At 36.5% G+C, this 21,606-nt stretch overlaps 1 protein-coding gene and 1 long non-coding RNA gene across 4 annotated transcripts in view; one reads left to right on the top strand and one right to left on the bottom strand.

Moving 5' to 3' along the window:
* Window positions 1-21,606, bottom strand: part of GABRB1 (gamma-aminobutyric acid type A receptor subunit beta1) — a 128,038-nt gene that overhangs the window by 26,637 nt on the left and 79,795 nt on the right. For all 3 annotated transcript variants that reach the window (XR_011095920.1, XR_011095919.1, XM_068680265.1), the window contains exon 5: window positions 5,110-5,192. Coding sequence is in view for 1 of the 3 variants with exons in the window: in XM_068680265.1 (XP_068536366.1) it covers window positions 5,110-5,192 (83 nt within the window). In the remaining 2 variants the exon portion in view is untranslated. The remainder of the gene's footprint in view (window positions 1-5,109; window positions 5,193-21,606) is intronic.
* Window positions 12,237-15,527, top strand: LOC137855759 (uncharacterized). The gene is made up of 2 exons (XR_011095921.1): window positions 12,237-12,356; window positions 14,855-15,527. It is a non-coding gene; the product is annotated as an uncharacterized lncRNA (long non-coding RNA).

Below are 21,606 nucleotides of genomic sequence, written 5' to 3'. Positions count from 1 at the left end.
GGCTGCCTGGTAAACCTCCAACCAAGTATTAAGCCTCCTCTGTCCAGGGTCTGTTAATCCATGAGAACTGGGTTGTGACAGATCCCAGCTCTGCTGACAAAGCAATTCCAGTTATAAAATCCTTTGCTTTTGCACAGACAAATTTCCAGTGGCCGTCACCATATTACACACTGAAACAGGTTTGAAACCTCTGATATGGTCTCCCATCTGCCTCCACAAAATTTGGAGTAAGGAGAAGTGCTTGAGTAAAGCAGTGAAAATTTGTGTGAAGGATCATGTGTAGCCAAAGTGCTCTCCTCCTAAATGTGTACATCTATCTGGTTGTCAGCTGTGCAGAAACAGCTTCTGCCATCCTGCAAGATTGCTTCAGGAAAGCTGGAAATGCATTTTTTATTTTTATTTTTTAATTTTTTTTTTTTAATTTTTTTTTTTTTTTTTAAGTGAAATTAATCTGCTGGCTCAATATAAGCATGCATTATCACTGCTCTGGCTGATCCTCTGGAGAGGTTAGATAACACGGCAGTGTTCTGGTTCTTTGTGTTCTTCTCCCACACCTGTGTAGCCCCGTTATTTTGCTGCTCTTGGCAGTGCCTTATGCTACTCACTGGTAAGTATTATTAAGGCCAATTCTTAGCAATTTAGATTTTCAAGGGATATTTTACGGCTAATGCCCAAGAATTAGAAAATCCCTAAATAATGACTCTGCCATTAAGCTGAAGAATGGAATGGAATGGAATGGAATGGAATGGAATGGAATGGAATGGAATGGAATGGAATGGAATGGAATAGAATAGAATAGAATAGAATAGAATAGAATAGAATAGAATAGAATAGAATAGAATAGAATAGAATAGAAGGAGAGCTGTGGGAAGGAGAGGGGGCAGTGTAGCAGCCCTACTTTCCTTGTGTGTGGGACTAGAAGAACAGGAAACAGTCCTGATCTGCTCATAAAGCTCAGGGACTTTTCAGGGACATTTAACAGTACTGTGAGGAACGCATGATCCATCTTGGGCCTGGTCAAGTGTCTTGGCATTTATTTGTCAGGCTTTTGCTTGCTGTTTCTATTGCACAGTCTTATTGTTTGTGATTGCATCTGCAGGCATGCACCTTCATGCAAGTCGTACATTTACACCTGCAGGTCAGTGGTGGTCAGTTTAACAACTTCTTCTCTTCAAATGTAGGATAGATACTTTACCAGCTCATACAGATCTTTGACTTAGTTTATATTCATCCTTTGACTTTTTGCTTAACTTCCTAATTGTCATGTATATTTTCTACAGGCACTGAACTCTCCTTATAAACATTTCTCTTCATTTCTGAGCTCACTTATAGAGTCTCTCCTGACCAGATATAATTTAAAGGGTGGAGATGAGGAAGGATCATTCACTTGGAACAAAAATTTCAGACAACTAATAAAAAAGAGAAGATTCTCCTTTAGTGTAATTTACAGTGCTTTAATCGACAAAAATGGAATGATGCCAGTTTTCACTGGCTGAAAATCAGACCTATTTTATCAGATTACATGCTGTTGCCAGCTACTAGGTTTAGGGCTATCAGTATTTAGACATTTATACAGACCTTTTTGCAGTCTATGTGTTTAGTTTCGTTTATTGTTTTCTTTCTGCATGCACAGAGCTTGCAAGATTACGGACAGCACTCAGGAAAAAAATGTTGTTAAGAAGTAAAGTCAGAATTTAAAAAAGGTCAGTGTTAGCCTTATTAAATTCCTGCTGAAACCAACAAGACTGTAGGTAGCAGAAGAAGAAAGTTGGTGGCAATTGCAACATAGATGATACCTCTTCACTGCTCTGGAACCTGGTGCCTTGTGGGTTAAGCATATAAAGAGTATAAACACAATATAAAGATGACCAAAACCACTTTCCAGTGCTTTGGAGATGGTTTGGGAGTGTACATGGTGCACAGTATCTGTCTGTTGATAAGAGATGCTTCTCACTCCTACACAGGCAGATCCAGGATAGCTCAGTGATTATGGCACTGCCTTCCCTAGCCCTTTTATTTAAGGACAGCTTATTTTAATTCTTGTCTCTCTCAAACCTGAGGTGTATAAGACTTTCCTTCAAAAAGATATATATATATATATATATTTTAACCAATAAAATATTAACAATTTTATTTTCATCCTAGCTCTGCAAAGATTTATATAGTGGCACAATAGAAAGCTGAATAGCTGCAGTGGAATGCAGGAACTGGAGTGAGAGGTTGAGAATGGTGATCTCGTAAATTGGTTCTCTCATGGAAGAAAATGTCACATGCCTGGTGTGTGTGGCACTAACAGAAAGGCAGTGGTCATGGCTATTACCTTTTAATTCATATCCATCCTGCCCCCTGGTAGCTTTCAAGGCGATTAATGGGGACTACTAAGTGCAGAGTACTCAGGATGACAGGTTTTCTACTGCTTAAAAGCCTGAGAATGAGGCAGCCTGGTCTTCAGAACTGCGTCTAGAATGTTCTTCTTCCAAGTACATCATCAATAATTTTCAAGAGTTTTAGAGATGCATAGGAGAAAAGCTGGGAGTGCATTAGAAAGACATATTTTTGGTGGTGAATTGTCAAAGATTACAGGGTTCCTGGCATATAAAATACCAGAATTTTAGTAGTAGTTATGCATGCCTCTGCTTTTGTGCAATCATGCATTTGTTAGTAGAACTATACTCATTAGAAGTAACACATTATACTAATTTTGACCTGGTGGTAAATTAAGAATCATGATTTTGTTGATTTCTTTGAATTGGCTCAACAAGTATTAACATATCAACATATATGCCTTTGGAGGCTTGAATTATTTATTCCATAGTGTTCAGAATGTCTGAAAAGCAATTTTCTTTTGGTTTTGGAGATGTGTGACTGGCCCCATGAGTGATGTGGTATGTGCTCATCTCTGATTGTGTTAGCATTTTAATTGCCTATTTGATCTGATGCTAGCCTTGATTTTTGATGAAGTCTCAATGATAGTATCAAGCCCCTTCCCACTGAGCATTCATCCCTACAAAAGTTCATTTATGTGAAAGCTTGTGAATAGAGAGGTATGACCCAGACTTTTACAGTTATTTGGGCTGATGGTTGATAAATGCTCATGTACTTTGATAAGCTTTAGTCACAATTGGACTGGAAACTTCAAATCAACTGTCTTCCAGCAAATAAATTCAGGTATGAATTCAGTATGAAAGTGACTTGAGTAGAAAGCCACCAATTGGATATCTGTGTTACTGTATATATCCATTTCCTCTGCTGATCAGCTAGAAACTCTACTGAAGAGATGTGTTATGCACTTTATTTTGAAAATCAAGAAATGATTTATTTTCCAAATGCATTAGTTGCATGCCCTATTAAATTTAATCTGGAAGATGAGCCAAGCAGAAGCAAGCAACATCAACAAAATTGTTCTGTGCCAAAAAGGGCAGTGAACTGCCAAGCCTAAGGACAAGCATGACAACCATGTAGCTTAATGAGAGGCTCTGTATGTGGTGGATTATGAAGTTCAGCCAGAGTTTTGCTCCAACAGAAGGTAACTGGGGAGAACAGTAGGGTGATGGGCAGCACTGGACAGGGAAGTTAATGTCTGGCTACTGACTGCTTCCCAGAGAAGAGGAGAAAATGTTTGTATAAAAGTTCATATACAGGTCTGTGGGTTTGTGGTGCCTCAGTAAACTCAGAGCGATGTAGATATGGACAGTACTAACTAAAAGCAGATGTACAGGGAAGGTTCATGTAGGTTTGTCTTATTCACTACAGGCTCATCAACTTGCCCAGCTTGCTCTGCTACTGTCTCTTGTGGAGGGTTAACTATGGTGCACAACAACTATGTTCTTCCAGAGACTTCCATGCTCATATTGCATGGAGAACAGAGAAGATGTAACTGTGGTGACTTGTGACTGCAGCTACTGATGTGCTTCATGGGAACTTTGACAACATTGCCTCCCTGCTTCTCTTTCTGATATGTCTGCCCGCAGAGCCAAAACACTACTGTCTTAAAAATAATAGATGCTCTTTTTGAATTTCTAAAGAAATAAGTGAACTGATTCTGTTCAGACAGTGCTTCTCTCTGGAAAAAAATAATTTTCATTAAACATGCTTGAAATGTTTACTTGATTGTAATCTTTTGCTGGTGGAATAAAAAATTTGTTCTCAACCCGGCACAGAATTTCTAAAATCCCTCTAAAATGATATGCTTGGAAAAACAGCAAAAGGAAATAACTCTTGGGGAAACATTTCAAGTTTCTTACCAAACAATTTAAAATCTAAATCAAAAGCTGCTGCTCTACTGATTATATTAAGGCTGATGTTGATTATCTACTTACAAAGAAACAAATTGCTTGAGTATGGAGAGTCCATATGTAGATACGTGCCCATTTCAATGCTTTAAATAAGATACCTTACTGGTGCTATCAACTAAAAATTATAAACAGATATAAACAATAGACAGACAGCCCATCTTGCCTAATAAGTGCTCTAGACCAACTATATGCTTTTCTTAGTGCCTGACAATAGCCACCTCACAGATATGTTGAGATATATAGCATTAATGTATATTCAATGGATAAAAAAAAAAATATCTGTAGTTTTATTTTGGGGGCTGCACTTCCAAATAAATTATTGATTTATGCATGACTTGATCTTACTCTCATGGAAGACAATGGCAAAGCTCTTATTAACCTTAGTGCTGAAGGATTAAGTTGTTTCCTTTTATAACTTCCAAGCATTTTGATAAGAGTAATTGATCAATTCTCCCAACACCATGTGTGGCAGTTGTTAATCTTGATTATTACAGATGACTGCACTGAGGTGAAGCACTGAGTAGGTATTGAAGATCGGCAGTGCTCCACTGTTGTCCTCTGATCTGATCGTCAAGAAGTACTCTCTCCCTCACTCAGCAAGAGGTTTGAAAGAAATCATGCAAGTTTGGATCAACAAAATATTGTGAAATAAGCATATTTTAGCTTACATGTATGCACTATAGAAAGATATGTTCAGTGTGCAGGCTCACTGGATGTGCGATAGTTGAACAATTTACACCTGCTTTGTTTAACCCATGACTGCCTTTCAATCCACTGATGTTATTTAGCCAACCCTCTCCCTCCAATAACTTACAACTTTCAATTTCTAGTGTGCAATTTTGTTCGTCCAGAGGATATCTGCGTAGATCCATCATGCAAGCAGCTGTTGTTGTGATCCTGCAAGAGGAGGGTGAAAAAAATCAGGAAATTTGAAACCATACTTGACTTGTTTGAGAGGTAATTATTTCTGTAGCAGTTTTTCTTATTTGTTTAAATACTGAATGGTGGTGCACAAAGAATGTTGGCATATAAAATGGTTTGTAACTCATGAATAAATAAGTTCTACAGCACAATATACTGGTTACAGAATAAAGCATAGAAGGATATGCTGAACAGAGCAGAATTTTGACTGAAAACTTTACAGGCAAAAGTGTGGAGTCTCTTGAAGAATATTTCTTGAGATTTCTCTTTGGACATCTCATTTTCAATGTTCTCAGTTCAACATCTTCTAATTGGTTTGCATAATTTTTTTGATGTAACTAATATTGACATACCTCTCTTTTTTCATTTTTTTGTCATCTGCATTTTAAAATTTGTCTAATATGTATGCATTCATGCTGTGGAAGTACTAGTAATATCTGAATCTTTTTTATGGTTTCATAATTAGTTTATCATGATAATAATTGAACATAACCTCATAAAATGTCAGAATGACATCAAATACTTATGAAATGTAATATTGTCATGTGGTTAATTAAGAAAGTTACTTGCAGTAGTGCTTTCAAACTCACAGAAGTGAGTTGGCATCTGCAGTTGCCTTTTTTGTGTTTGTGTGACAGAAGGGTTCTTACATTCTTATAAAACTTCTGAAATTGTAAATGGTCAAACTTGGCTTGGAATTTCATTGGCATTTCTCTCTTTTTCTCTAAAAATTCCTACCTAAGACATGCCTTTTTTCTTGATCTAGATATGGTCCTGTTTCATGGTAATTCATACCACAGGATCATATCTGGAATTTTTATTTTTGATGTGCTGGAAGTCAAGCACGCTTACATGCTATATGGGAATGATAATTTGTGCTGTCACAAAACTAATAAAAATAAAAGGAAAAAAGAAAACCCACATGTTTCTTTACTGTGACACATTTCAAATTTCCTAAATCTGCAAAATCCATCTACCTGCCTGAATTGTCTAGGAAATGATGTGACAGAGAAACCAGTCCATGAAACTACTGCATAAGTCTGTGTAAAATACCTTATTTCTGCTTTTCCTGTGAAGTTTATCTTTGCTTCCTGTTGCACATTGAATTGTTTTGCATATTTCTAAATGGGTTTTGCATTTGTCATAGAAAATGTTGAAGACTTCAAGAGAGGTAGGACATCATTTAGTTTAGTGTTTTTCCAAATATGCCTTACTGACAGACACTGAGAAGACACACAGTAATTATTTGTCAGACTCCTACTTAGTAAGGATTAAGATCATACATATCTATATTCTAACATTAGTCACAGTTAAATGATTTTTAATGAAGGTTTCAGAGGGCAATGTTTTGTTCCAATAAATAAATCAGTTTCTAATATAATTTAGTTCACCAGATTCATTTATCTTCAACCAGATTTATTTAAGTGTTTACAGAAGTAGAAGTTGAGATAGTGCTTCCTAGACCACAGGGTTAGAGTGGCCAACTATTTCTTAATGGCCAGTCTGTCTGTACTCCTGACTTCTGCAGCTTTGGATATTCTACATATGATATTTAAGCAGTAGCAATCAGTTATTCTTAATAACACCAAGGATTTTTTGTTGACACATGGTTCAATAATAAATAATACACTTGTATTATAACTGGTATTTAAATCCTCCACACACATATATATTTTTTTTTCTGATGTAATTCTGGTAAGTCTTTGTTCAAAAACATTGTCTTCTCACTGTGCATAGTTTTTCAGTTGGCTTGGTCTCTCTGACTACTGTAATTCAAGAACAAAAATAAATGTTTGTATTACTAAGACGCTTCACTGTTAATTGAAGGTGCGGTCTGGAAGTGAATACTTGGATTATGCAGAAGAGAGATAATAAACTATTAGTACTGGTTTCTTGCAGCAGAAAGTAATCCAAACCTGCCTAATCTGTCTCTTAGTAATTTCTCATCCTTCATTCTTGTTAAATCACTCCTTGTTTTTATGCTCTAAGAAAAGGTTAAACAGAAGCACTCTATGCTCTCCATTTCCCTCAGGTCTGTTTCACATTCCCTGTAGCACCTGTAAGGCAGTGCACTCTGTATGGGTCAGTCTGCCTGGGGAAAGGGTCCCTAAAGGTGGTGGTGGGGAGCAGCTTTCCTTCTCATGGCTCTTCTACCTCTTAGCTCTCTGGTGCCATAGCAAGCAGTTGTTTCTAGATGAAGAGGGGAGTGACAGCATTTTAGCTGAAGTTTGCAGAGATGAAAGCCATGCAGTGCAAGGTGGGAAGGAAAATTGGGAATCCTTGTTAAGCTGGGGAAGGCTGAAAGCTCATGACTTCCCTCTTGACTTCTGGACCTGCAGCTTTGGACATGGTACTGGGGATGACGAGTGGCATCTGTCCAGGGATTCATCAGAACCTGAACCTAGTGCCTATGTGGATTGGAAAAGGCAGGTTGTAGTTTTTGGAAGCTCCCCCCAAAGTGGAGAAACCTGCCAGCCCAATGTGGTGTCTCCTAAAGCTGAAGGTGCTTAACCCTTATTGGGAATCTCCGGCTTCCTTGACAAGAGCTACTTGTGATTGCAGTAGGAATGCTCCACGATCCAGCAACATTCATTACCTGTAGTTCATAAATCTAGCTTTCAAGCATTTCTTACTCCCTCGTGATAGATCTCAGCTGCGTAAAATTTTTAATGATATTATGCTCTGGGTAACTGTAAAACTTGTTTAAGGAGATAAATTAAACCCATATGCAATCATAGTAATTGCTGTCTTGATAAAAAATAAAATCAGATCTTTTGTTGTAAGCAGAGTAAAAAATGCAAACCTGTTACTGTTTGTATTCTGTCAGTGGAGATAGCAGTTGATGGCTTGCACATGCACCAGGCACTTAAAAAATAAAGATATTCAAATGCAAAATACAAGAGTGTAATGGCAGGAAGGGGAATGTAATAGTTCAAAGATAGGACAAAACTACAATAAATCTGTATTCCAGGGGCTTAATCCTGAAAATCCCTAGGCAGAAGTGTTTTATGAAAATGGTGAAATATGATAAGGCACTGTAAAAGTGGAAGGTGAGGACTAATCCAGTACTTGAAACAGTTATTTATATCTCAGAGCAGGATATGATTTTTCTAGAATTTCTGTTTATTGACTGTGTTTTAAGTTCTGTATTTTTTCCGTGTTGGGGTTAACACACTCTGTTTTGTACAGTGTTTTTTACCCTACTTTCCTTACATTCTTTTGATTCATTTGAAGACACTATAAAATGGGATTAAACAAAGAAGATATGGTTAGGTGGACATATATCATCATGTTACTTGGTTTCACTCATGTGAAACTCAGACATCCTGGGAAAACATAAAGTCTGAATCACTAACAGGCAAAGTACATCATAATTATGAAGAAGAAAATAATGTTTTTTTAAAAAAAACTTTTGGTCTTTGAAATTATCTAATCCACTGCTGTGCTTTTATTTCTGTGTTATTCTCTGAATACCATACTCTTACTATACAATAAAGTTATTTGGCCCAAAATAAAACTATGTGAAAGAAAAGCATTGCTGTCCAATATTTGCAAAACAGACTTTGTGTAATACTGTCAGAGGTTTCCCTGCAGGGCACTAGGTCTTGTAGGAACAAAAGCTAAAGCTTAATATTTTCAGTTAAAACAGCAGTGAACAGTTAAAGTAAGTTCAGAAAGAGTGCAGAGAATATAGTTATGCTTCAGTACTTAGAACATTTCATCAAAATGCTGTCAAAAAAGCTATTCCTCAGTTCTTGAAGAAGAGAAGCAATATTTAATACAGCAAGGGCAAGTAAATGTGGAGATGTGCTAAGCAATGAGAATTCTGTTGTGAAATGTTTCCTCCCAGTTGGAGAAAAGATATCAAACTTTAATATGTTTGTTCTTTTTCTCCCAGTCAACAGAACATAAATTATGAATGTATATGAGGATATGAACTGGGAAGAACTCATTTTTTTTTCCTTAAAAGCAGACTGAAATCATCAAAACAAACAAAAAGTAGCCATGCTTCTCTTAAACACTGCAGGGCTGAGGCTTGTAGTACACACCGGAAATGGACTTTCAGGTCCCAGGTAGCACATTGCTTCTATTAAATCTGTGTTAATTTCACTTCAGGAATATTAGGGAACTTAATCCCATAGTAACTTTTTGACATCAGAATCCAGTCACATGTCCCTGGTGTAATTGCCCTAATTTTTCAGGAATGTCAAAGAAAGTTTATTCTTAAGATTTCTTGTAGGCAGAAACATTGAAGAGGTAGAGGAAGGAAGAAAAATTATACATCTGATAATGCAATTTTTTTCTTCTCTGTTCAGGCTGTGTACAGGGTTGTTATGCCTACCAACACTGTAAATTTCCAAGCAAAGCCTGAATGATCAGTGGCTGAGTGCTTGGCCCTGGGAGAAAATGTCAGCTCTGAACCTGTAAACATGTCCAGCTTCTAGTGCTGGGAGGAGTCCACTTACAGGAGGTACATTTGAGCGTTAGCCATGGGTTGGTTTCATGTCTTTTATATAATATAATATGTTATTATTTATATGTTAAATATACATATGTTATTATTTATATATATGTTATTATTTATATTAATATAGTATAAAAGATAATACATATCTTTTATATAATATAATATGTACTTGCAAAAGCTATGTTCATTGATCTGTGTATTGCCTGTCTGAACATATTCTATTTAAAAATAAGTTATATGTGTTAGTAAGATTAGGACAGGCCCGTGCCTTTAATGATCTCATTAGGAGTTGAGTAACGACAGATATGGAGAAGGCTGAGTTACTCAGCAACTTCTTTGTCTCTGTCTACACTGGTAGACAAGTTTCCTGCACGGGCTTCTTTCTTTTCCCTGAACCTGTAGATGGAGGCTGGGGAATCAAAGTCCCACTCACCATAAGTGAAGAGCAGTTTTGAGACCACCTGATGAATCTAAACAGGTATAAGTCTATGGGACCTGATGACAGGTCTTCCCCCAGGTTCCTGAGGGAACTGGCTAATGTAGTTGCCAAGCCTTTCTCCATCACAGTTGAAAAGTCTTGGCATTCGGGCAATGTCCCTGGTGAGTGGAAAAATGGAAATGTCATGCTCCTACTCTTCAACAACTAAAACAAAGAATTGAACAAAGAACACTACCCTTCAACAATTAAAACAATTAGGAGACATTTCTTCTCAGAAAGAGTGATCAGGCATTGGAACGGGTTGCCCAGGGAGGTGGTCGAGTCACTGTCTCTGAAGGTGTTCAATGAAAAGTTGGACGTGGTGCTTAGGGACATGGTTTAGCGGGTGACATTGGTGGTAGGGGGATTGTTGGACTGGATGATCTTGAAAGTCTTTTCCAACCTTAATTTTTCTATGATTCTATGATTCTATTAATATATTTCTTTTTAACCTTTGTTCACAGAAAAAACTAAAGTTGCTTAAACATGAAAAAAAAATAATAAAAAAAATATCTTGAGGAATACACATACAGAGAATATTCATTTCAAAGCTTTAAGAAGCTGAAAACAGGGTCCAGTGTGAGAAGGGTTCAACAATCTTTATTATACTGGGTACAGTTTTACAGAGATGAGACCAGGAAAAATGTGTCAGAGTACGTTTTCTGCTGAGTTTTATTGAATGCCTGAGCAGTAAGTAGTTTGCTTTCTTTGCCTCTCCTCCATCTTTTTTTTTTTTTTTTTGGTTAAAAAATAAAATGTAAAAAATGGAATAGAACTCGCATAGAAAAATGGAATAAAACTCACATAGAAGTAAAAATGGTTTTTAAACTTGGAAATCCTGTGATGCAGCTCTCTGGAAAAGGTATGTATTTATATATGTATGTATCTTTAGAGTACTAATTATATGAGTGGTCACTCAAGGGACCTAAACTTTTGTCAGGAGAGATTGTGGGTTCTGTGGAGTAAGGCAAGCAGAAGTGGGTGTAGTGTGTTGAGTGTCTTTAGTGTATACAGTAACATATACTTTAGAAAGCCTTAATGACAAGAGCACGTAGACTGAGAGATGAGATGTGGATGCTATCACAAAGTATCTTAAAAAATTAATAACTCATTCATTCTTTAGATATTACACAAAGTGGCAAGACATACAAAATTAAAAAGTAGAGTTCTTGGACTTGCATATTGTAGATTGATTTATGCCTTTTTAAGCAAGTCTGTGATGCTGTCATCCTGAGTCTCAGGCATTTTGTGCCAAGCTGGAGCAAGTGTAAATAACTAGAGCACACTACAAAGCAAAGGAGCAGCAAAGTTGTGCCTTTATCTCTGTCAATCCCAGCCATTTCAGGGTGAGCAAACTATTAAAGACTACAGTATGAGAATCATCATCTTTGTGTTACCATCTACTCAAGTGTAAATACTCTTTTGTTAGACAGAGGTGACTGAATTTGAAACCTGTTATCCATTTACTATTTATTTTTTCCCCTCTTACCTGTTGTATCTACTTTCTTTGCTATTTTCTTTCTGTGACCTCTTTTTAATTTTCATTTAATAATGAAGGTCTGTTTGCTGGAGAAGGTCACTTCTGGTCTTCCTTTAAGGATCCCAGGTTCAGAAATGACTTGAAGCACTTTGAAGCTTATGGCTTTTTTAGTAATGGCTTGCAGCTGTATTGCCTTGCAGTTATGGTGCTGCAATCTATAGGAAAGTGCGGTGTGCTGCCTAAGTGCCTGAGATGAGCAGATGACCTGGATATTCCACCTCCTTTGCTACCCAGAGCACTGGTCTGCATGCTGGCCCCTCCGCTCTGCTGGCAGAAGTGTCTGTGGGCAAGCAGTGTTACCTGAACCACGGAGATATTCAGGGCCAAATATCCACTTTTACTTGGGAAATTTGTGTTTTTAATCCACAGGAATATCCTGATCCTGTTCACAGTTTGTCTCAGCAACTAGGTGTGCTGCAGGGAGTGGGGGACAGCCAGTGGACACGTCCTGGAGAATAGCAACTCTTTTTGCTGGCCCTGCTACTGACCTCCTCCTCCCAAGCTCACTAACCTACAGTCTCAGGTACTGTTCTCCTTTAAAAATAGGTCTCATTAAAGGCAGCTTGTCATTCAAACTCTGTAAATACAGAGTATGAGCTGCTCATTAGTAACAAGTGTGTGGGTGGCTGAGACTACAGCATGCCAGATATCAAGGTGAGAACAAAATGGGAAGGATTTATTACTCTCCTTCACAGGCTGCTTTTTATTCTCTTCAGATTTATCTTGTGGTTCCCACTGAAATCTAGCACTTTGTGATCACATTATACTTTAAAATTTGTTTTTAGCTAGCAGCTGGTTGGCCTCATGTGAGTATCTTGATCTTTAACCATTGGAAATGTAGTTTGTAGGTAGAAAAGGAAAGTGGAGAGATATGAGCCTGAGCTTAAACTGACTATTACTACTGAATTTCTCTCTCTCTTTTTTTTTTATTTTTATTTTTATTTATTTTTTTCTGATTCAAGAACCACTTGTCCAAATTGTCCAAGGTAGTGATTTCAAATGTGCCAATAACTTCTGGCATACCTTTCCACATTTTATTGGTAAATGAAAGTAACACTAATGAATGCTGTTAAGCTGAATGTGTTATATGTCAGATAAATTTACTCAGAGGGTTTTTAACATTTTGTATCCTCAAAGTACTCAAGTATTCAGGTGTCTTTACATGGCACCAATTATTCTCAGATGTCCATAATTCTTGTTTGTATACAGACATGTTGAAATAGATTTTAAAACAGAATTGTTTTAAGTTTGTTTTAAATACATGGACAGTTAATGCACACAGACTATTTTTCTCTGGTTAGGTTGATTTGAATGTAAGTTTTAGGTTCAGTAGAAGGAAACCAAGTATATTATAAACACTAGCTCAACTCATACTTACCCCTGAACTCATTCTCGCAATGGACCAGATCTTTGAATGCAAAGACTTGCTACATGACAAAGTAACCCACATGAGGAGGTGGTTCTACCTTTTCAAGGCATCTGATTCCTGGGACAAACTCAGGATTTATTATGCTATACTATTTATGTATTCTGGCCTTTTACATTTTTTTTAATTATTTTTTTCTTTTGCATTTTTCTTCAACAGGACTTCTTCAGTCAATGTAGAAGCAATAGGACTTCTTATGTGCCAAGTAGAAATGTCTCAGAGGTTAGATAATCTTGGACTTGTGTGCTGTAAACAATAAGATATTTTGGGAAAGGGGATATCAGGCTTTAGTTGGCTTTGGAGATTTATTTACCTTAGTACTCAAAGCAATTGTCAGTACATTAATCATGGTTATTTTGTTTAAAGGAATAAATCCTTGCTGAATAGCCTCTCTCTCTCTGCCAGAACTATGCTTCAGGGAACAGTTGTATGGTACTATCACAAAGCAAGGATGAGATGAGATTACCCAAAATGGGGACAAATAAGCTTTCTGACTCCTGCCTTCCCCCAAGAGGACAGCCTGGAGCTGCAGGGCAGTGATCAGGGTAGGAGGCAGTGAGGAAGGGAGAGCTCTAAAGTGCAGGAATATGGGAAGAAAAGTGGTGGAAGAAATGGTCTGTAAGAAAGCATTTTGCTCTGAGTGGAGTTAGAAGCTTCTAAAATCAAAACCTTAAGCAAAATACATTTTGAATAAGTAATATAAGATCTTTTTCTCTTCCACAGAGTGTACAAAAAATAACTCAGCTTAGAGTGAAGATGAATTACTTGCTTGTAAAGATCAAGACATATAAAAAAATCATTAAAATGTTACAATGTAACTTTTTAAATATTAGCAAAAAGGTCTTTTTGATGCTTGTAAGCCAAATTTCAGTGCAGTGAGAATTTTTACTGCACAGCTATAAACCCATGAAAATATATTTCATAATATAAATCCCAAGAGAGCTATAACTATACCAGGGCAAACAAGATACTTCAATAAAAAGTGCTTGAGTATTGGAACTGAAATTTACTGCAAAAAGTAGCTCAGTTTGACAGCACAAGAATGTTGCAAGCCAAAAAGAAAGAGAGAGAGACAGATGGAAAGTGCTTAGCATGAGGGAAGGTCCGAGAGGAAAGTAAAGTTAGATAACTGGTTTTTAATATGGTTTTAATAAAAAGAATGGTTCTAAATCCTTAACTTTTTCAGTATCTCTCTACAACCCTTCTAAACCTGACTAAATGCAAGAAGAGTCATGTTACTACTGAAATTCCTAGTCACAGGAAGATTGAACTGATTGAATTGCATGTTCAGTAGAGAATAGAGATCTGCTAGATGGTAGTAGTGGTGTCATTGCTGATTGATATCTTGATTTTTTTTTTTTTTTGTTTAAATTTTGTTGTTGCTGTTTATTCCTGAATGAAACCAAACCAGACACCAAGATATGTATGCGTGAAAGAAAGACATGCACATTTTCAGATTTTCCCCTTGTGTTGACAGAAGAGAAATCCAGGTGACATCTTCTGCACAGAGACTAGTTTGCAAATGGGAGGCTTAAGGACTTGCTTGCTCAAAACGACTGGTAAAAAGTGGATGGTTTGGATTGACAAAAAAAAAAAAGTATTGTTTCTGGCGGCAAACATGCTTCAAATTGACCCACTGTTATCTTGCCTCCTTGTAACCATGGGAGGTCTTCCTCGATTTTGAAAGAATGAATGGGACTAAAAGAGTGTTCTTATTTCCCCATAGGTACTCTGTATCTCTTCAGGAACATCCCTACGGCATCTCACATAGCTACTGCAGATCAACTTCAACCACTCCAGCACATCTCAAACTGAAACCTGTACTCTGAAGCAGAAGTGCCAAGGAAATGCACAGAGACAAGGACTGAAATTATTTCTTGCTTTCTTCTGATGCCTGGCCTGTCAGATTTTCAAGGAGAGGGGAGTCTGCTACTTTTCTTGTGGCTGTAGTTTTACCTGTGCACTGGAAAAATTAACCAGAACAGTAGCTTCGGTACTAAAATTACTCTGACAGTGAGACAGAGGCAACTGGTCTTTTTAAATGAAGAGAAATGAGCTATAACAAGCTTTCTTGGGTGGCATGAAAACTGTTTGATAGTAGAAAAGCTTAATCCATTTTTGATTTTGCCAAACACCAGCAGGACACAGAATGGTTGCACTCTCACCCAGGAGAGTGCAACAGAAAGTGGGGGTGGCATATTTTATTGGGGTCCTGTGAAGAAAAAAGATGAAAGGTAAAGAGCAGGAGAAACCCTGATGCAAAGGCAGAGAGTTTCCACTAGATTCTGTGATTAGCTTTTATGGCCACACTTGATAAAGAATTTATCTATGAAATCTATTACCAACATTTATCAACTAGGAGAGATTGTAATAGCAGCAATAAATGGCTCTTTACAATATGACATTGTGCTGTTTTATGCTTGTAACTGACTGCAAGACCTAATCAAGGTATGCTTTTACCATTTATAGAGCAGAGCTTAAATTATCAAGCCTTTACAGACCACTTAAATATTTTTAAATATTAAGTGTAATCAATTTCTGAAGTTCTTAGGTCTCTAGTATTCGCTAATTTCCCTGGGTCTCCCATCCTTACTCTTCGTGATCCTGAACAGATAGTAAGCACACTCCATTTGTACCAGATAGGTAGTTGAATGTGAAAACTAATAACTCCAGCCAGCAAAGCTGGCAGAATAATTATGTCTTGATTCATATGTTGAGGGGAAAACTCAAGCGCGTCTGAAGAAAATGAGCTGCAGCAGTTAATCTACCGTGTGCGGTGACTAATTTCATTGGAGAACTGAAAGTAAAATGAAAACCTTGTGCTAGGAGCTTAATGAGGAGATCTTTGCTAAACAAAAATGTTGACCCTCCTGGCAATGTAACGTGTGAACAGAGAAATTAGATTGTCTTCTTTCAGGCCCCTGACCTGAGAGGAAAGCTGATGTGACTTTTGTATGGAAAACTGATCGATGACTATGGCCTGTCAATGGATCTTAATTGGAAAACAAAGCAAAGAAATGAATGTTTTGATTGCATTTGGCCCAAGACTTATTCTGTGATAATGAATCAGTGCAAGGCATGTATTATATCAAAGAAATTTCTAGCTACAGCATCTTATTAATTCATAACCCTTTTGAATGAGCATAAATTAACAATAACTTTCAAGTAAATTTAGGACAGTGGGGTGTATCTCTTATTTTGGTATTTTTTTTTGTATTTCTTACGCTTTATTTGTCTTTATGAATTATGTTGTTAGGTCAGGTATAACAAACATAGGAACAAGAATTATACCCTGAATACCATTTTAATTAAAAAGAAGATTTGTCACACAAGGGGAAGGAAAGGGCGTCTGGGTCACTGTTCTTTCTACTGCAAACACCACCTCATGCTATTTCTTTAATACACTGTCCAACATGTGTCTCAAATTACTTGGGAATAGTAGGGTAAACTATCACATAGTGAGGTTTTTAGGAAACATGTTTTTGTGATGGCTAGCCTGAGTTTATTTATGGCTGCTCTCTACACATTTGTCCTTGGGATAGTATTGTCCTTTGGATTACACAGCACATCTCCCTATGGTGTGTTTTGCCCCTTTCTGGACAATAAGCATACCTCTTATGCAAAATCTCTTTTGGTAGGTGAAACAAAATTCTCTGTCATTCTTAAGTAGACACATGTCCTTTCCTGGCTGCAGCAGTATTAGATGAAGAATTTAATATTTTCTAATTACTTTTAGCTCCCTTTCCTGGAAATTAAAATCCATTCTGATCTACTAGCGGAGCTACTAAAGTGAAAACACCTTGAATAGCCTCTGTGAATCTCTTTTTGCTGACTTGTGGTTAAATTGGATAAGACAGTAACTAGCTCATAGTGTCTGAAATAGGTTAGGAAGTATTCACCAAAGCAATCAGTTAACATCTATGAGAGGGCTGTAATCTCTAGCAGAGATAGTGATGGGTAACTTGGAGTGGACTAGGAGAGCCCATTTTAAATCAGCACAATGTGGATTAGAAGAATATACATGTACTTATGTGAGCAGATCCTCTGTGTGCATGATTTATTTGGACTTGTCCTTTTCACCCAGTTCTTTGGATGGACTTGCGTAAAATGGAACAGGTTAACAAGCCCCAGACAGTGTGTAGCTTCTCCTTATAGCACTAGCTTCTCCTGACTGCCAACACCAATGAGTCATGTGCAAATTTCCCTTGAGTTTTCACATTGCTGGAAAAATCAGATTTGTGCCAGTGAGATATTGTTTTCAGTGAGGAGGTTTTTCAGGGTAAAGATAACTTTTAATTGGTAGTTGTGGATATTATGTATTTGAATGCATTGTGTGTTTGGGGGGAGGGTGTTATTATTTTTGTCTTTTAGTAGTGGTAGATATTTTACAGAGCTTTACAAATATATATATATATATATTACCTTTATATTTTAGTGCAGAACTGGGGGAGAAGAATGACTTGCTCCAATGTTGAAGCTTTGTCTTGTTTTATTTGTTTTTAGACTTCAGTTATAATTAAAAAAATAAATAAATAATTTTTACTCTTAGAACACTAAGTGTCATTGTTTCTTATATTCACTGAATGCTGCTTACAACAGGGATCCAGAAGACTAACAAATAATTGTGCAGCATCTTGAATGCACATAATCTATCACTGCTGCTCTGGAAACCAAACATCCCTCATAAACAGAGAACATGGGCATATTAAAAACTTTTGTTTCAGAAGCTAAAAACATAACTCATAATATAAACAAATGTGTTATGTCTTATAGATAATATATAAATGCTCATCCCAATGTATCTAGGACAATCTTATTTTACCTGAATATATATTGTTTTTGTTTTTTTTTTTTTTTTTTTTTTTTTCCTATTCCAAACTGTGCACACTGCTTTTAACAGTTTCATATTGAGACTGCCTGGTCATCTAAGTTATCTATTCTGATTTCTCCTTGTTTTGAAAGAGAACCATTTCCAAACAGATGGCAATATGGGACTTGTTAAAGTAGGAGAGTAAGAGGTTCCACTGAATACTTAATAACAACTTTAATAGCAATTAAAACTATACCCATCTGAATTCCAAGAAGAGGAATGAATGGAATCTCATGGTACCTTTTCATATGTTCATTTTGACCATAGAGCTGCATTTAAGGTACCTGCATACTTGATTTTTCACTAAAATCATGAAGTTAACTATGTTCTGAATGGTGATAACATTCATCAAGATTTTGTGCATCCATGAAATGTGAGCAAGCTAGATGTTATAGGAGTATGAGAATGTATTAGCTATTGGCTCTTCTGGCAGAGAGTCAAAGCCTTGATGAAAAAAACAAAATGAGCACATTTTACGAAATGAAGCCAGAAGCTGAATGAGTACTATTGTTTACATCGACAGATGATGTTCATGAGAATTTCCTGGCTTAGGCTCTGCTGTTGACCTATATCAGGCCTTCCTGTAACCTTTTTTTCTTCTGCCTCAACTAAAGTTTAATATACTGCAGGCTTGGATTCCTCAGGTTTTCATTCTTTCCTTGATACAAATCTTAATTTATTTTCTACAAATAGTTGACATACAGTTCTTCACAGCCAAAATCTATTGTTGTGCTTGTTTCTTTCATATTTAGCTTTAAGAACATGCTACGATAGACTCTATGAAAAGATACTGTACCTACATTTATATAATGGTCATGAAAACAGAATAAGCAAAAATCTCTCTCTCTCTTTTTTTTTTTTTTTTTTTTCTTCCCAAATATTCAGCCATGCCCTTTATGATCCTTGTCTTTGCCCAGATTGGCCTCTACCTCCAATAGGTTGTTTGTTATTCCATAATAGAGAAGATGATATAACAAATAAGTACAGTAAAACTTCTCTTTCAAAAAATATCCAACTAAATTTGATGGAAATAGCATGCATGATAATTTCTTCTGTGTTTGTGACAGATGATAATGCTTAGATGAAGATGCTCTTATCATAATGTAAAAATACCAACTTAAGTTTGAAGCTTATACAAATAGATTATTATTTTCCACTCAAGTTATCTGGCTCGTTAAACAGAATTTTCAGATAAAATCAGGTGGTTTGTGATGTTTAACTCTCGCTTTGTGTCGTTTTGTCATAACCTAGCTGTGTTGCCTGGCTGCTTGAAGCCCCAGGAGGTGTTTGGATGATTTCACTTGTTCGTTCTTCTGGGACAAGAGAGAAATACAAAGTGAGACACTGCTGCTCACCTACTGTATTGTATTTTCTTCTGAATTTCATGGTTCAGCAGTTCTTCTCTGAAATGTTTTAATGAGACATAATAAATCACATGGGCTTTCTTTCATAAAGATAACTAATAAAAATGTAGGAAAATATGAAAGACATTATGCCAAGCTGTATTGCTTTGAAACTCTTAGCCTTCTGCTTTCCATCCTGTATAATTTTTTTTTGCTATTATTCTCATTCTATTTAGTAGCTGAATCACCTGTTATTGCTAAGAGTCAGTGTTCAGTTAATCTTAAAGAAAAGGTGCTCTAATAATCTACAGTTCTGATGGCTGCTCAGTGGTGTCATGAACTGTGTTTTCTCAAAGAGCTGTATGGCTTATATAAGCCAGGAATAAGCAAACAAATTCCTCTCATACAACCAGAAGATTAAGATGGAAATAGAATATGTAACTGATAGAGAACAATTTTCCTCTCACTTTAGCTCACCCTTCTTCTTTTTGCCTGTTTCAGAATCATCTGAGAGATCATGAGCTCTCTGGTTGAACAGGCTTAATGTTTCTTGCTGCTTCTTGCCTTCTCTTATGGGCTGCAAATGGTTCATTATAAGGAGTTATTACACTGTGCTCAAATTCTAAACCCATTACCCAGTGGTTTCACAGAATGGTTGAATGGACACCTTATTTTTGTATTGAAGGAAGGAGCTGGGAACCCTTCCAGAAGAGGATCTGAAAACTGGTTTGGAAATGTTGTATTTGAAACTTTATATGTTGAAGATTCTACTAGTTTAACACATTCTTCCTGGGTATAATTTAAGACTCCTTTGGAAGGAGGAATATTTACATCTAATTTTTTACTTATTGCATTAAAACAAGTGCATGCTTGGCAATGGTGGGAATAACGATGGCAAGTTTTTTTCTGTTGTCATTTAGCTCCTTTTCCCATGGCCAGAGCGGTCTCTTTAAACATGCTAGTAGCTGTTCAATTTGGTAAATAATACTTATACTGATTAAAAAGATTTATACAGGTGACTGAGTGTGGCAGAAGATAGAGTTATTCCCCGTGTAAGTGGAAATTCAAGGACAGCGTTATGCTGTGTTCAGGCAGCTTTACTTGTGTGCATGCAGGCCTTTGAATTATTTCAAGAATGTGCTTTGATATTTTCATGACATCTTAAAAATAAGCCTGACATTTTGCCATTGAAAAATAATGGAAAAAGGAATTAGAAATGGGATAAAAGATCATTGGTGAATGAAAGCTCATATACATATCAAACAGCCATCAGCTCATTGCTTATAAAAGTAAAAACTCCCATTGCCAAGAAGAAAACTCTTCTGATAAAACAGCCACTCCACCACTGAGATCTTAATCCTCAGCTTACAGAGAGACCTAAAAAAGATCCTCAAAGATGAGTCCAGAAACTAAGCTTTAAGACTGCACTGCTCATAAGCAGAAAAGTGAAATGCTGTAGTGTAAAATAGTTCAGGAAAAGATGGTATTTATAATCACACGTAGTTTAAGTTCACAGTGCTCTGCCCAGCAGTACTTGTTGAAACCAAGGTGGCTGCACTATGGGTTGAAACTTTTTATACGAGTTTTGGTTGGAAAGAAAATACTGGTGGATCTGTATGTTCAAAACAATTTTCTGTACTTAGCTCTGTTGCTTCTGTTTGTCCTTAAAAAGTTTGCATGCCTGAAAACTTCCCTGAAAACTTCCCTGTTTTCTGTTTGCAGTTAAATCAGGTGGTGTGATAAAAAGACTACTCTTCCAAAACAGATGAAGATATATTATGGCATTTTCTTCTTATGCAGTCATTTATATTTATATTTATATTTATATTTATATTTATTGTTCAGGTTATTGTTTAGTTATTCATTTTCCTAATTTTTATTTTTTATTCTTGTTAATCAAACTGAACAAACATAGTTACATAGTTCTGTTTATGGCACCTATAGTGACAGCCATACAGACCATCTGCAGGTTTGGATCCTTTATATCCACAGCGTAGGCCATCCATTTGAATCTTCATGCCTTTCCTACAATTAGGACTATTTTTAAACATTTGAATTATTTAACTAATACTAAGAAAATACATTTTCTATTCAGGACAGAATTATTTATTTTTATCCTATGTAGTGATTTGCTTGTGAGAAATTAAGCATTCAGTGACTCCAAGGATGATAATATACCATATGTAGAGTAATTAAATATTACCGAAACATCTGTGACACACCTTCAAAACAAAACTTTGCTTGTTTTCTAACTGCAGAGCCCCA

This window comes from Anas acuta, chromosome 4 (genome assembly GCF_963932015.1).
Source record: "Anas acuta chromosome 4, bAnaAcu1.1, whole genome shotgun sequence".
In the NCBI taxonomy this organism is placed as follows: Eukaryota; Metazoa; Chordata; class Aves; order Anseriformes; family Anatidae; genus Anas; species Anas acuta.
Note: the sequence above shows the minus strand (reverse complement) of the source record. Positions and strands in the feature narration are given on the sequence as shown.